We start from the raw sequence: 16,987 nt of genomic DNA on the forward strand, positions 1-16,987 counted from the left end.
CATGGACGACTTTGGGTACCTCACTGGGACCTTTGGCATTTCCTTGTCATAAAACTCACAATCAAAGGGCAAAATCTAGTTTCTTTCAAATCAAAATAATGTACAATACCCAAACATATGTTTCATCACTGATTCATTCAATATAAGGGTGCATGATATAATGATGGAATAGCCAATTTTCCTTTTGTTAAAAAACAAGAAAAAGGGGGAAGAAGAATATAGGAGTCCCATCAAAATAGTATTCTAGCAATCAGGCACACAGCTACTTCTCAAATTGTTGCAAATCAATCCCCCAAGTTGACGCTAATTGAGACATCAGTTGGTCAGGTGTTGCCCCTTCCCAGTCCTCGGGTGAATCAATTGTGATGGAAGCTTCGTGTAAATTCAACAGGATCTCTTTCTTGCTTTCCATGGGAATGCCAAAGACATTGGGGCCATTTTCCATCACTATTTCTACCAACTGCAATACCCAAATCGAAATAAGGAAAAAAATCAATCAAACTCCAAAATCACATCATCTGTGCCATATTGAGGTTGGCACAAATATAGTAAAATTACAAAGTTAAGAAAAATTGGACAACGGACAAACCCACTAAAGAAAACGAGTAAGAAGTGAGAGAATACCGATCTGTACCTGCTGAATCCAAGAGAAACCAATGTCAAATAACTTTTGTTCCAGTAGAAGTTGTCCTAAAACATGCAAAACCTCAGTCACAGTTTCATTAGAGAGCTGATCCATCACAGGACCTGATCTATCCATTAGTTTCACAAGCAAGAGATCATCCCCTGTAGTCAAAACTTCGGAAAATGCCATATCCATATCACCCGTTTGAAGTGCATCCATTGCATTTGTCCAAGAAGCCCAGATTGGATCCCGATCCTGGCCTCCATTGTCATCTCCCAAAGCTTCAGCAGTTAACTCTGGAATAGCCACTCGTGCTGTGGATCGAGATATTCCCCGAATAGCTTCCAGGGTAGCCTCATCCTTGGAAGCTTGCCATACACTTCTTGCAGAGGGCCCCTCACCAAGTCTAATATTTCCGGGTCCCTTATCCCAACCTCTTCGGTTGCCAACCTGATCACCGTCGTTTTCTGATCTAGGTGACCTATCATCATTTGGTGCACCACCCAAAGCTCGTCTAGAGCTCGTGTGTCCATTTCTTAAAGCACCATAAGAATAAGAATCCCATGTTTCAGATGCATCAGATCTCCAAAGATGGTCCCTTCCCCTAGCTCCCGAAACAATACCATCAGATGAAAGGAACCTCTCCGCAAAAGGAACCCGCCCATCCCCACCACCCCTTCCCAACTTTGTGCTAGAATAGTCCGAGAAGCCGTTATATTTGCTTAAGGCCCTACTAGAGGATCCATCAAATCCCGCCATAAAATTACCACCTCTCCTACCTGACGATGTTGCCAAATCCCGAGCCATGTCCTCCACAACTCTCTCAAGTCCTCGTACCCTGCTCTCTAGAGTTACCATACTATCATGGGACCCACCCATGAAGTCCTGAAATTTGAAAAATAAGTTGGTTAGCAAAGCAAGTTTCGAAACCAAGTTCTATATGTAATTAAAATAAACTAACCTGCAACATGTCCATTAGATGAGCTTGTTGTCTCTCCAGTTGCGATAACTGCCTTTGGATAGCTAACCAATTTCCTTTGTTATTCATGATAGATCCTTCGACATGGCCATCGGTTCTGGGTATACCAACACGAGAACTGGATGAGCCCCTTGTAATTTCAACTCTATCATCAACACTACAAGCTCTTGATTTTGTGTCATCTTGATCTTGTCGTTTATTGAACACCTCAGCAGATCCTCTCTCTATGCAACGAAGTTTAACATTGGCTGATCTGTGACCATCATCGAACTCAATGTTCCCATTGTGATTTGATCTTCTTCTATAATCTTTATCATTTGTCTCTGATTCTTCGTTAACTTGTGAAGAATTGTGAAATCTGCGTGGGACCACCACTTCTACGGGTAAATCATCTGAGCCCCTTGTTTCAAGTTTCTGAAAGAATTCTGGGTTCAACTCTTTGTCGGTCAAGGCTGGCGCCCTCTTCTTCAATATCCCAGCTGTTTTGTCTGATATACTACTACCCTTTGCTTTGGAAAGAGAATCAGATGTAGTGGAAGAGACGTTCGATGCATCATTCGCTGACTCAGACTTTTTGTCACTGGGATTTGTCTTTTTAGGGTCTGACTTCTCCACTGACGACGTTGATTGTGAACTTTTTCCATCTGAAGGATAGTGGAAGAACCAAATTAACATTTGGGGGAAAAAGAGTGGGTGCTGCATGGATCTGTGTGAGATTGAAACTAGGAATGACACATTTTGTAAGTATACTAACCGCAAGACGATGCATTTGGGTCAACTGTAGTTCCATCACACCCCTTCTCAGCAATCTTCTTCCATAACTGTAGTGCCTCCGTCATGCTATCTCTTACAGGTTTTACCTATACAAAGCAACAGAAACGTAAAAGACACCTCTGATTAAGAAAAGGATAGCAATGATATGCAAATAAACATGTTTTTCTACTGCGAATATTTATGGGCGAGGGAAATTTCATATATATAAATTTGTATTTGTCTATTTTGGGAGAAGTTTGAATAGAGTCGGGATCCAGAACGGTATCCCGTTCCTGTAACAACATATGGTGTCTATGTGGCACATTTTTATTGCAGTTCAAACACATCAGGCTGCGTGCACAGCTTGATTAAGAGCTCTAAGTGTTTTGAACTCCAACAAAAATGTACCATGCAGACACCGTACCTTTATTATAGGAATGGGACACTGTTTTGGATCCTAACTCTTTTGAATATATAAGAGTTTTTAGAGGGTCAATCTAACTCTATTAGGCTAGGGAAAAAATTTTCACTCTCTTATTTGTAAACCTTTAAAGGTCTATGTATGTGATGATAATGGGAGAATCCATCCCCTTGCCTCTTTTGTACACATGACAACACATGAAGGAGAGTCATGACCAACTAATATTCCACTAAAACGTTTGATCAAATAGGATGAGCTCAACCATCCAAACTATAAGTCTCTTGTGCACTATTTGCCATACTTTTTCTAAACCATCCACAAACAATTTTAAATTGAAGTTTATTGATTTGCAAACAGGCAATGGAGTTTTTGTTCAAGGGATCTCTATGGTAGGAGTTGTGGAATGACTGGTCCCAATCCCACATTATCGTCAAATTGTCCCCAATCCCCACCAAACCAGGACTACCAAAAGTGCACCCACTGAGGTTGAGTTTAATCCACCAATACCATGATGGCCATCCATCAATTGTCAAGAACCTTATGCCATTGCAGTTTTTAACAAGTACTCTGTCTATTCTTATTCCCCACTTATAAGAAATGGCTAGACAAGGTTCAACTAAGAATCATTGAGCACCCTTTTTATTTATAGAAAACATTTTCCTTTCTTGTTCCTTCAGAAAAATATACTTTTTTTGTAAAAATATACTTTTTTCGTATTCAACAAAAATAAGAATAGTAATTGTTTTTATGTATTGGAGAAAAAAGAAAGCCGGTTCACTTCCGATGCACAAGGAATATTGCAGTTTCAGTTAGACTCTAATTGTTCTTCTAAGAACTACAAATATACGGTTCTGTAACAAAAAATGATAATATTGTAAAGAGAATTTATTAGATAAACTATTTTTTTAATAAGTTACCAGATATATATCTTCACTACACTATAAAAGTATCTCCCACTTGCGAAATCTAGATATTAAGGAGTATCACGTTCATTGGGCTATATAATAACCCGAAATCATAAGAAATGATGGACCTATAAGATACCTTATCAAAGCGACAGGCCTCAAGTGCGCTTATGGTTGAAGAGGCTCCATTAGTAACCAAATGGCTTGAATGAGATGCTAATGCACTCAATGTATCAGCTGCTGCCTTGCGTGTTGCCCAATCACTACTCTCAAGGCATTCATGGATGCTTTGCAGCAATGTTGGCAAGTTTTGAGGTGCTATTGATCCTACCTGCAATAAATTCATACAGAAGATTATCATTTATACGAGGCATACTACATTTCTCTTATAATTTATTAAATGTAGCTCATTGATGACGTTAATGGGAAATAAGATCTGTTTATCAATCTAATTCTAAACAACATGAACTATGGGCCACGTTCTAACAGAACAATAGCACAGCAACAACCATGTCGAAACAACAAAATAACTTGACACAAGGATGAAGACATTCCCAAGTCAAAGAATCCAATGTGCTAGCCCTTGCAAGGATTTTTTCCTTCTGTAAATTTCACATTTTCAATTAAATCTATTGTTCTAGCTATTTATTGCTAGTGATTTGAAATTTTCATTTTTGGATTTGTTTCTCCCTGGATATAAAATGATTCATTTTTCTGGATGTTTGATACAGTCTTTCACAAATGCCACCAATTTAATGTACATTTTGTGGAATATATGGAATTAGAAATAAAAAATTTCATGAAAAATGTGCAATTTTTTGTTAGTTAATCGGTCTTAATACAAGGAATTTAAAGAAAATTTTTTATCAAATTCAATCGATTGACCTAGCAGTTCTGATAGATTGATTTGCCCTTAAATCCGATCAATCGGTTCTGCATTTCGATCAATCCGACAACGATTTCCAGCATGACCTAAGGCCTTTTTAGACGGGTTTTTTTTTTTCCCTTTCCGATAAGCTTTAAACTGAGTTTTCTCACCCATTTCTCACTTTTTCTCTTAGTTTCTCATTCATCCTATTCTCCTTCCTTCTCTCACTCATCCTTAGTGATTTTTAGGTCCTAGATGCATTTTTCTTGCATCAATCGTCATCTTGGTCTAGGATTTTTTAAACGAAATAGAAAAAAGAGAGAGGGAGTTGACATGAATTTCATCGGTTAGGGCATATGTTTGGTACTATTTCTATTTGAATCACCCAAATTTACTTTCTTAACAATTTGGTTAAATTACAAAGAATGGGTACTATTTCTAATGTAATAATAGAATTAAATTCGAACAAATTTATAATTATATCAAACAATTCACCAAATCAAAAAAAGAGAAATTTCCAATTTCTTTTAATTTCACATAAAAAAGAAACAAAAACAACCAACATTGCCAAACCTGAGATAGACTAGAAACGACAGATAAGAGCGATGCCTTGGCAAGAAAGTTCGGATTGTTCAAGTTCTTGCAGAGTCTAGGGCACAGCTTCTGGAACGCGGCAACGGGTTTGTCTGAAGCACATTCAACCATCCTAGCCATGCACATTGCGGAACCAGCTTGAACCACCTTGTTCTGCTCGTTCATGGCTTCGAACAAAGGCTTCACAAACAACGAAACCACCGAGCCAAGATTCCCATTATCACCCTCGCCCTTCAGATACTGCGACGACAATGCTCCAATGGTATCTCGACAAGATTCTCGAACGCTGGAATCGGAATCCTTGAGCCTCTTAACAACGTGGGAAATGATTTTGGTGAGGTGGGTCGATGTGGAATCAGAGTGGGAGGTACAGAGGAGGGCAAGGAGGCGTAAAGATTCTCTCTTGACGGCGGGTTTAGGATCGCTGGAGGCGTCGTAGAGGCAATTAAGGATCATCGAGATGCCTTCGGACGAGAGGGCTTGGATTATGTTCTCGAGATCTTCAACTGCGATTTGGTGGGTGTCGCGGTCTGAGAGTTTGGAGATTGAGGTGAGGATTCGTTGTTTGAGCTCAACCATGGCGAGATGGGAGGAGAGAGAAGAGGATGGTCTTGATGTTGATGATGATGGGTTTGAAGGTTTTGAGGGTTTTGATGGTTTGGGAGCTTGGGAATTCATTCTTGTAGTTGCAGAGATTTACAGAAAGAGAGAGAGAGCGAGCTAGGGTTCTAGAAGGAAATCCACCATTAGAGACCTTAATCTCTAAGAAAGTGAGATCTGAGTGAAAGATTAGGACTCACCTGTCACCAGTTACATAGGTTTTTTGAATTTTATCTAATTTTATAAAGAAGATGAGATTGAGATCTGAATCTTATTTATGACTAGGTTTTAAAACTCGTTTCATGTCTCGTCTCGTCCATGCCAGGTACCGAGTTGTCTCGGACGAGTCATCTCGTTAGGCATGTCGATGAGATAATGGTTTTGGACCATTTAAAAAAATCTGAAAACCCTCTTCGATTTCAACTTAATCTATAAAGGAAGATGAAGTTTTCTCACAAAATTCCTTTGTTCTCTGGCTCATTTGATTGAGAAGAGGAGAAAAATCCTTTGTTCATCAGATGAGATTTTAGATATTTCATTCGAGACATATCGTTTGTCTCTTGAGATTTCGTAAAATTCAAAAAACACATTTATCCATTTCGTTGCTGAGCGATACTGAGATGACTCAAACAATACGTCTCGATCTTAGATGAGTTTTGAACATGATTTCAAAACTCGTTCGAGATTGACATGCATCGCCCGAGTTGTCTCGATATCGAACATAAATGAGATAGACAAGTCAAATTTTCAAATGGGATATAAAATCCCACATGCATATTTTATGTTTTTAAACGAGACATCTCAAACGTATTCAAAAACTCATCTGAGACAACTCGATATCTGGCATGGACAAGATGAGAGGCGAAACTGAGTTTTGAAACCATGTTTGTGAGAAATGCAAGTGAAGGTTAATTATGATCTATTGCATTTGTGTTCATAGATCAAAATTATGATCTATGGAAAGTTCACTTAGACATTTGTGCACGTTCTTAGGGTCCCACCCACGTTTAAGATTCTTGGATCAGGGTTCGTTGGAAAACATTATGATAGAGTTGATTCTATTTTTCAGAATTGACATAGAGAAAAAAAAAAGATAATTGTGATACTGTTAAGAAGGATTTACTAAACAATTAAAAAGAGAGATAGTGGTTTGAGTCTTCAATTAAAAAAATTATTTTGGTTAAGTAAAATAATATTTTTAGTTTCTAAAACAATTTACTTGTTTATTTAATTTATTCTAAAATAATTGACTATATAAGTAATGTCAAGGCTATTAACATCCTTCATAATCAATAATGGGACGGACAATCGATAATTGATCTCAAATTCATTCTTTGAATGCTTACCAAACATTACATATTTTTTTTCTTCCTTCTAATGATAGATGACATACAATGATACCATCATGAGCGAACTTCATAATTTAGTGATCATAAAATGCTACAAGAAATACCTCCCTAGGGGCAAAGCCAAGATTTTCTTGTAGTAGGGGTAAATTATGGTTAATTGTATAGTTGAAGAACTTGAAGATAACTGATTTTAAGGAGAAATTCAGAGATTTTTTATTAGAAATTGAAGAAAATGATATTCAGGTCATTTCCAATTAGAATATGAGAAGAGACTCGGTCAAGAGGCAATGCCATTCAATAAAAAATTTGAAGGGGGGAGGGGGCAAAAATTGGAGGGAGATGAGGGTGTGGGGCCAAATGGGGAGAGAGGTGAGGGAGTAGGGACATATGAGACATGTAATTGGTTCAAAATATAGGGGTGTCTCAAAGTTCTATGGGGGTAATTGACCCCACCGGCTCCTTACTAGCTCCCCCCCTAATGAATCATCATTGGAAATCAAGAGGTATACCTACACATGTAACACAACAAATAATAACATGATCGATGACTTTCAGCTATTAAATTAATCAGTATCTCGACCACTTAGTTGAAAATGAAAAGAGGAAAAAAATAATATTATTTCCAAGTGTTATTAGTAGGGGGGGGGGGGTGTTGTTCAAGGGCCATATACAAAATCAAAATTGTGGCAAACATTTTTCAATATATGAGTTAAAAGTTTTAGAATGGGTTGACTTCTATTTTTATGAAGATGATCTCTCTAGCGAGAAGATAATCCTCACAAAAAATCAGCCCATTCGGAAACTTCTAACCCATATATTGAAAAATATTTGGTTTTGTAGGTGGTCCTTGAGCTTGACCCATTAGGTATTTGATTAGAGTCGTGCAGAAGTGACCTCAAGATTGGATCTCATATCAAACATTATGTTTTTTTCATTTTAAACATGCCCCCCATCACCCCTCCACACACACAAAAAAAAAAAAAAAACACTTTATTACCTTGTTACCTTACAGTAATTTAGCAGTTTTAGTCATGAATGCTTTTAATGAAAGATTAGATACATAATAGAATTTGGTGATCCATAAATATAGAAATATGGTATGTGATGATAATATCTCGATGTTAGGATTTTTCAATTCTCAATAGTGTATTATATAAATAAAAGATATGTTGATGAGTAAACTTAATTTTGGCATCATAACATCCATTGTTTAAGAACATGTTATGTTGAAAGTTAGAATAAAATAAAATATATTATATATTATTAAATATATATTTTTTTCATTTTTTATGTTTCATCGTTCTCCCCCCTTTCTTCCTTATTTTGGTTGTTATGTTATTTTTCCTGAAGTTTTCCCTTGCCGTTGTAAACCCGTACTCTAACTTTATGACTATGCTTCGAGGTGCTTCTCTCATCTTTTTCTCACTAATTTATTCATGTTCTTTTTTTAAGAGAAAAATCCTAAAAAATAAGGGATGAGGGATGGAAATGTGTGTAGTCATTAAGAAAATAGGATTGTTCTCATGGGGAATATGAGGGTGTGGGGGCAAATGGGGAGAGAGGTGAGTGAGTGGGGACAAATGGGACATGTAATTAGTTAAAAAGATAGGAGTGTCTCAAAGTTCTGTGGGGGAAGTTGCCCCCACCAACTCCTTACTAGCTCCTCCACTGCCTCTCCCCCCGTTAATGAATCATTATTAGGAATCGAGAGGTATACCTACACATGTAACACAACAAATAGTAACATGAGTGGTGACTTTCAACTATTAAATTAATTAGTATCTGGACCACTTGGTTGAAAATGAAAAGAGGAAAAAAATTAATATTATTTCGAAGTGTTATTAGTTTGGGGGGAGGGTAAAAAGTTTTAGAATGGGTATAATTATATTTTTATGAGGATGATCTCTCTGGCGAGAATATCATCCTCACAAAAAATCAGTCCATTTGGAATCTTCTAACCTATATATTGAAAAATGTTTGGTTTTGTAGGTGGCCCTTGAGCTTGAGCTTGACCCATTAGGTATTTGGTTAGAGTCGTGTAGAAGTGACTTCAAGATTGGATCTTATATCAAACATCATGTTTTTTTCATTTTAAACACCCTCTAAAAAAAAAAAACTTTATTTCCTTGTAAACTTTAGTAATTTTGCGATTTCATTCATAAATGCTTTTAATGAAAGATTTGATACATAACAGAATTTGGTGATCCATAAATATAGAAAAATGATATGTGACGATAATTTCTTGATGTTAGGATTTTTCATTTCTCAATAGTATATTATATTAAATAAAAGATATGTTGATGAATAAACTTTATTTTGACATCATAACATGCATTGTTTGAGAACATGTTATGTTGAAAAATAGAATAAAATAAAATATATTATATATTATTAAATATATTTTTTTATTTTTTATGTTTCATCATTCTCCTCCCTTTCTTACTTATTTTGGTTTTTTTGTTATTTTTCTTAAAGTTTTTCCTTGTCGTTGTAAATCAGTACTCTTACTTTGTAACTATGCTTCGAGGTGCCTCTTTCATCTTTTTCTCACTGATTTATTCTTGTTCTTTTTCTAAAAGAAAACTCCTAAAAAAATAATAATAAGGGATGAGTGATGGAAATGTGTGTGGTCATTAAGAATATGAGATTATTCTCATTCTCAACCATTTATTGAATGGGTGTTAATAAAAAAAAAATTAATATTGGGGTAGCAATATAAATTATCTTGTTTTATCCATACAAATACAAAATTTGTACTAGACAAAATAGCCTCATTATTATGAACAGTTGGTGGGGCCTACATGCTTCAACAAGGGGAGAACTATATAATATACCCTGTGAGAGGGGTTTATTTCTAAATAATATTAACTTATTGGCAGTTAGCTTGATAATCAATTTAGTGAATTTTTTCTATCTGAATGTTCCCTCAATCTAGTCTCTTCTTACAGTTTGCTTTTTTGCAATTATAATATATGTATTTTAGGTATTTCACAATTATAATATATGCATTTTAGGGATGTTACATACGCCTACCAAAGCAAAAAATCGAAGAAGAAGAAGAAGAAGAAGAGAGAGAAGATTTATCTAATGTTGATGTCAAAAAATTGGAAAAAAAAAATTTAAATCATATATACAATATTGTGTGCATCACTTTTTATTATCGATTTCAACAATTTTAGTGTTGAGTTCAACACCTTTTATTGTCGAGATTAATCATTTCAATGTTGAAATCAACATTTCTTATTGGTGAAATCAACATTTTTTATCGTTGAACTCAACATTTTTATTGTTGAAATCAACAAAATTATTATCGAGTTCAAAAAACTTATTATTGAGTTCGACAACATTTTTTTTAAATGTAGATCTCAACAATAAAAAAATATTGACATCAATGATAAAACTGTTGATCTTGACAATAAAATGTTGAACTCGACAATAAAAAGTGGTGAACTCGACATTGTAAATGTAACTTAATCTTTTTTTTTTTTTTGATTTTGATATTAGATAGATATTCTCTAAATGTATATATTATAATTACAAAACGAATACTCAAATCAAAAGTTACGATGAAATCTTCAAAAATTTAAGAATTCTATCATCTTTTGTCAATTTTTTTTTTCGTTACTAATCATCAAAATAAATTAAAAAATACATCTAAAATTTCAAAATGAAGAGTATATCATTCTTCATTAGTCATTCAAAGTAAAAAAAAAAAAACGTTGAAAATAATTTTAAATTTGTAATTGCCTATGAAAAATCTAAATACGTAAAGAAGATAAAAAAGGGCTTTTGCAATACTATAAGCAGAGATGAGGTCGAGGGACCATTTAGATATAAAAAATTCAATAATTAGATTATTAAGGTTATGTTTGGTGACACTTCTGAAGTCTAAAATCTAAAAACACCTGAAGTCTGAAATTAGAAATTAGACTTCAAAAATTTCATCCAACGTCCCCATGGCTGATTCAAAACTTTTGAATTTTAATTCTAAAGTTTAAAATCTAAATTGAAAAATGAAAATAAAATTTCTGAAATCTGAATTTTAGAGGTGGACCACCTTCGTCCACACTTTAAAAGTGTTACCAAACACACACTAAACCATTGTCCTAGGATTATTTAAAAAGCAAACCCTCCTACAAGGTTTATTTAATAATTTTTCCTTATTTTTGCAGCTTAAAGAGTTTTGTGGGTCAGATCCCGGCTACGTGGTTTGTTTGTGTCTCAATCTGACACACGAATTTCCATACTAATGGATAGGCAGTAGAGACTGGAGACTAGAGAGAGAAAGCTAAGGGGAGAAAAATATAAAAAGAAAGTAAGATCTAATGAAGGCGACGTAAAGTAAAGAAGAGCTTTAGAAGATACAGAGACTTTTAGGGCTTTTCCACTGTTGTTCTTTGTTTGGACTTGTGTGTGATTTCTTTCAAGATTTTACTGGATATCGAACGTTTGTCGGTACCTCTTCAACTTTCCCTTTATGATAATTATAGGGTTTCAATCTGCACTTTTTTTTTTTTTTTTTTAAATATATATCTTTGAAATTTTTTGGGTAATTGTATGGGTTTTAAAGCTTGATGATCTGAAGATTGATCTATAGTTCTGATTTTAGTTTCTTCAAAATCTTGAGTTTTTAGGGGATTTAGAGGCGATAAATTTTCAAGTTTGATTAATGGCTTCAGGCAGAAATCGAGGAAAGTAACATGTTTGGGAAATTGGATTTCTTTGGGGTTGTTGTGGTCGCGGTGACGTGAATTTTTTTTCCCCTTGTGTTTCGGGCAATTTATCGGGTTATCGATTGAAAAAGATGGGATGTTTAGTTCTTAATTTTAGGTTTTGCGAATGAGGATATGGAATTTCGCTTCTTCATATTAGGAATTGAGCGTACTGTATATAGGTCATTTGTTTTATAGATGATGGGTTTTCATCGAATTTATCAATTCCACTGGGGGAAAAAAAATGGTTTTTTAATTTTAATGTTAGCTTGAGGTCTTGCATTTCTTTTACAGATTGTAATCTAAATTATTAGGCTCTATTGTTTGAAACTCGGATATTTTAACCTTCTAGAGGTGATATGAGATGCTTTTAGTAAAGTAAAATGGAAAATGATGTACTGTTTGATTTGATCAATTAATATATAATTTGCTTCATCCAAAATATTGTTGTTTGAGATAAAAATTAATCCTTTTTCACCATTCAATTCTGTCCCGAAGTATAACTCATGATCTAAATCCATATAAAGGGATTTTATGCTATTTTAAAGCTGGTTGCCAACCTAACGCAGTCCTCCTCTTTTATCGAGGCTTGGGTCTGCCAATGCCGGTCTATTGCTCACATGGGCAGAGTGGAAATTTTCATACATTCAGTCATTTAGTATAATTTGTTGATTTTTCATGGTCTAGAATCAGGGATCCAAACTCCAGTTTACTAACATTTACATCTTTTTGGTTCAAGTTGGTTGAGTTTTTCCATTTATTACCAACCAACATTATTATTAAATGGGTTTTGACCGAAGTCATTAAGTCTTTCTGTAGATTTTCTCAATTGACAACTGTATTTTGTCTTGTATCTTTAGACTTTGAGACCTTTTCATGTGAGTTTGAATTCTAATTTCTACCTTACTGTTGATTACTTGATTTCCCTTATTCTTCGTTTTTAGTCATATTTCAGTTCATAAGTTGTAAAGTATGGTTTCCATTCATTCTTATATGGCATCTTGATCCTAATGGGTATTTCTTGTTAGATTTGTTGGTGTCAAGAAGAATCTTCCTGCTGAGAAGTATGTTTTACCTAGATTAATGGTTTTTGGTTTTTTGGCCTAATGGTGCGTAGTTTTGATACCGATTTGTTATTTATGGTTTTTATTTTCTCATTGTCTTCGCCCTTAGATCTGCAATTTGGGTATATGTATCGAACTCATGTTTGATATTTACAGAATTCCTAATTTTACAAGATTGTAGCTACTAGATTTGGAACAAGAACCATCTATTCATTATCCTTTTTTACCAACTTCTATACTTTCAAATTGATTCTTATCAATCTGTTTGTGAATTTTCTTCAGAAATCATCCATTCAGTTTTATTTATTTATTTTAATTTTTTTTATTTATTTAAAGTTTACACTAGAATTTACAAGTAGTACTGATCCTACCTAACAAGCTACCACTTTGTTTAGGATTGTGTCACAGTGTTGCAAGCCTCAGAAGTTAAAGTTTCTTCCTTGTTAGAAAGATCTCTTCAGACCTTAGATCGAGGGTTGACACGATCATGGTTCAGAAACTGGAGCTAATCAAGGATGGTGGAGGCTCCATCAGGGTGGGAACCACTGGGACGATTGGTTCCTTGATGACCAGAGAATTGGAGTCAATGAAATGCACACCACCGACACCAATATCTTCTAAACAAAAACCTCCCAATGTCCCGATCTCAGTTCCTTGTGGTGTTACTAGTACTAAAAGACTACAGTCGAGGGGACCTTCATCAAATGGAGCAAGTTGTAGTGGTGCAACCACCACAAACATCGAAACGACCCAGAAAAAAAGACGTAATATCAAGAAGAACACACATCGCATTCCAATGCTCGGTTCTGACAGCACTTCTGTAGATACAACTCCTAACAGAGAGAAAGCTGATAAGAAAGGATCTAACATTGTTGAAGTTGTGGACATAAAATGTGGGAACTCCGACAAATGGTCTAGCCCTATAGCCAACCGACTCAGGAAGCTCAGTTTCTCAAAGCTCTCAGAAACCGTCGGCTAAACTTGCAACTTTTTTGCACAATTTTTCAGATTCCTGTAATTAGTAACCCAGGAATCCTATTTGTCCCATAATAATCTGCTACTTCCACCACTATCGCCTTTTTATTTTAACAGCCTGTACTTTGGTCTGGAACCACCACTAGAGGAAGCCATATCCGTAATCTGTGCAAGGAGTTTCTGAGGAGCTTCACGGTAGGTCAATTTAAGTCCGCTTCTTGATTTCTGCAGTACGAGGGATCTTATAGTGCCTCAAGTGCCTCTCTCTACTGAAGTGGTTGCAATCATTTCTAAGTGAAATTGGTAGCTGTTGTGCAGATTTTGGACATCTGTTTTGTTTGGTTACACTGTAATGGAGGCTTGTGGATGAAGAGGTGTGGGTGGTTTTGGGTCTTGTCTTGGTTGGAGGATTGCTTTGAGTTTGGGGCACTCCTATCTTGACTTTATATTTTTTTTACACATAAATGGTCTTTCTTATGTGCTTTCCACCCCCCCCCCCCCCCCCCCCCCTAAAATGGACAGCATGTAATGTTGCATAGTTGTGAGGATTTGGATGGTGATGTATTCATATGTTTGCAATGAAAGCATGTAAACTGCCAAATCTACCTTTTACCTTTCTAACCACTTGAGGCATTTGAGCTTTCTGAATTTGTCTGTTGCACATCTTGGTTGCAGACTTTGCATTTATGATTACAGTTTAGATAAGGATTGGGTGGTGATGCATATCATATAAATCCTTGGTGTTGGATCTTGTATCCCATTAGCTTGACCAATCAGGATCGGATGGTGATGAGGCTCGCGGCCACACAACTTTGCCAACCCCCATCTAAACTCACTTCATGTCATTTTCTCAATGGGAAGGAAAGGCGAGTGGTGTTCTGTTAAGAGCAGCTAGAGTTCAGTCATTGGTCATGATTTGCTTTTGCAATTCCTATATTTCTTGTTTGCATTAATTATTTATTTATTCTATTGTACAAAATTGAGGTTATGGACCATTCCAAAGCAGCAAAGACTCGTCAATTCTGTCCAAAAGGTTTTTGTTATTAAGAGTAAGTTCATACCTGTTTTGTTCAACTCTTTTAGAATCTTCAACTTGAGTATTTATTTTAACTAGGATTGTAATCTGGTTTTATAAAGCATGCCAAAACAATCACAATATTGTCTCTTTGATTATCACCTATTTGAGTTATTTCTACAATTTTTAGAATGCATTCATTTCTAATTTTATCTTTCCTAAGTGTTATTACATAGTTTATAAAAATTAAAATTGAGACCAGCCTTTATAATTTTAAATGTTCTCAATTTATTATATTCTTTAACAGTAGTGTAATAAATCGCTATTTTTTTTTTTGTGTTAAATATTTCCTCGATAATGTTGTCATGACCTTTCTTCCTAAAATCCTCTATGGTACTCTTTTGGACTCATTGGTTCCATTTTTTGATCCAACTCGTGGTAGGCAATTTGAAAAATGCTCAAAGTGTCCAGATCAATGTGGAGAATGCTCAAAATTAATCTGATTTCTATTGCACTCCAACTATTGTTTATTACTCAACAATCTTACAACTAAATTGATGTCTAAGGGGCGAGGATAACCATTTCCGATTTTCAAAAAAGTAAAATCCATGTCTTCTTCAGACCCAAACTAAAGCAATAGAGGTCATATCATGGTGGACCTACAAACAAAAATATCAGCCTAATAAACCCCAGGGGGTGGCTCAATGGCAATGTCCGTAGGTTGGGAGTTCGATCAGTGGTGAGAGTCCGTAGGTTGGGAGTTCGATACCCAGTATGAGCAGTATTTCCCCAGGGCCATCTGCAAGGGCACACCCTCACTTACCCGGTGTGTATGATGTGCGGGCATTGCACGTGCCACGGGAGGGACCCGTATGTCTTGGCTCCGGACCTGGCTCTTCTAGTCCCCCTAGTTGAACATAAGTTTAGGGTATGTTTGGTAACACTTCTGAAGTCTGAAGTCTGAAGTCTGAAATCTGAAGTCTGAAGTCTGAAATCTGAAATCTGGAATCTTGTTTTGGAAAAGTTGTTTGTTTATAATTTATAAGAGCTTCTGGTTACAAACAGAATTTTAAAACATAATGATCATTTTGACATATTTACCCTTCTGTAATTATAATAAATTGTTAACCAAAAAACATGCATAATGATGGTAATTTTCAAATTGAATTCTCATTCAAAATACAAAAACAAATCATTTATATATAAAATAATATAATTTTTTTTCCAATTTTCTGTTTTTCGTCTCTCTCATTTATATTATTCTCTCTCTCTCTCTCTCTCTCTCTCTCCAATTTATCAAAATCAAGAAAATACAAGAACCAAGTAAAACACAATAACCAATTAAACAAATCATACACTCTAAAGAGTCCATCCAATGACCAAGGAAATAACTCATACACCCTAAAGAGTCCACCTAAGGACTAAGGAAACAACTCATACATCTAACAAAACCTATCCATCTCTCTTTGTTTCTCTCTCTCTCTCTCTATTCGTCTAATGACCCAACTTTATGCAAGAAGAAAAATAAAAAAGATAGAAGGAAAGATAAAGAGAAGATGAAGAGAGAAATAAGGAAAGACGTTGAAAATGGTTCAATTTCTCCATAATGGTTCGGTTGGTTATTTGAGATTTTTAGGATTTTTGTTGAAGTTTTGATTTTTTATTTGGTTGTTTGTTGAAGTTTTGATTTTTGATTTGGTTGTTTGTTGAAGTTTTGATTTTTGATTTGGTTGTTTGTTGAAGTTTTGATTTTGAGATTTTCTCAATATGAGATTCACATGCTATTAATCGATCAAGGAATAACAATAGAGTAGTAGATGCACATACCTTGTAGATCTTGAAAGCGAGTTGGACATGAAGGAGATGTAGAAGAGAAAGGAGAGGTAAGGGTTTAAAGATTTTTACAAAAGAGGGATAAGTGATGGAAATAATTATTTTGAGGAGGGTATTTTAGGTATAAAATATTTTTTCAGATTTCAGAACTTCGTCCAGCAACTTTTTATGGCTGATTTTTTTCGACTGAAAATGTCTTCTTGTTCTTAAATCTGAAAATAAACAAACAAGATTAAGACATCTGAAGTCTGAATTTTAATGGTGGACCACCTCCATTCAGACTTCAGAAGTGTT

At 35.2% G+C, this 16,987-nt stretch overlaps 2 protein-coding genes across 4 annotated transcripts; one reads left to right on the forward strand and one right to left on the reverse strand.

The window, feature by feature from the left end:
• Positions 1-55: 55 nt before the first annotated feature.
• LOC147387250 (microtubule-associated protein TORTIFOLIA1-like) lies at positions 56-5,992 on the reverse strand. The gene is made up of 6 exons (XM_086420212.1): positions 5,125-5,992; positions 3,823-4,014; positions 2,359-2,464; positions 1,587-2,248; positions 635-1,510; positions 56-460 (listed from the first exon to the last, which is right to left on the reverse strand). The coding sequence occupies exons 1-6, from the start codon at positions 5,821-5,823 to the stop codon at positions 263-265; spliced, it is 2,733 nt and encodes a 910-aa protein (XP_086276338.1). The 5' UTR covers positions 5,824-5,992; the 3' UTR covers positions 56-262.
• A 5,281-nt stretch (positions 5,993-11,273) lies between these two features.
• On the forward strand, positions 11,274-14,493 carry LOC147387251 (hexon). Of its 3 annotated transcripts, none has more exons than XM_086421424.1 (2): positions 11,274-11,549; positions 13,266-14,493. In XM_086421424.1, exon 2 carries the CDS (start codon positions 13,358-13,360, stop codon positions 13,847-13,849), a length of 492 nt encoding a protein of 163 aa, XP_086277550.1. In that variant the 5' UTR covers positions 11,274-11,549; positions 13,266-13,357; the 3' UTR covers positions 13,850-14,493. The 3 variants fall into 3 exon arrangements, with proteins under 3 accessions (XP_086277550.1, XP_086277552.1, XP_086277551.1); XM_086421426.1 differs by having other exon boundaries at positions 11,274-11,545; XM_086421425.1 differs by lacking the exon at positions 11,274-11,549 and adding an exon at positions 11,595-12,870.
• Positions 14,494-16,987: the final 2,494 nt, after the last annotated feature.

The sequence above is a fragment of the Akebia trifoliata genome, chromosome 13, assembly GCF_017979445.1.
Source record: "Akebia trifoliata isolate Shusen 1 chromosome 13, ASM1797944v1, whole genome shotgun sequence".
NCBI classification, from domain to species: Eukaryota; Viridiplantae; Streptophyta; class Magnoliopsida; order Ranunculales; family Lardizabalaceae; genus Akebia; species Akebia trifoliata.

What these genes read in the sequence shown, in the direction of transcription:
- LOC147387251 (XM_086421424.1), top strand. Translation starts at nt 13,358, where the DNA reads ATGGTTCAGAAACTGGAGCTAATCAAGGATGGTGGAGGCTCCATCAGG.
- LOC147387250 (XM_086420212.1), bottom strand. Translation starts at nt 5,823, where the DNA reads ATGAATTCCCAAGCTCCCAAACCATCAAAACCCTCAAAACCTTCAAAC. An exon ending in CCCAAATGCATCGTCTTGCG is followed by an intron (nt 2,249 to 2,358) that starts GTTAGTATACTT and finishes ACTATCCTTCAG; the next exon opens with ATGGAAAAAGTTCACAATCA. An exon ending in GTTTCTCTTGGATTCAGCAG is followed by an intron (nt 461 to 634) that starts GTACAGATCGGT and finishes TGGGTATTGCAG; the next exon opens with TTGGTAGAAATAGTGATGGA.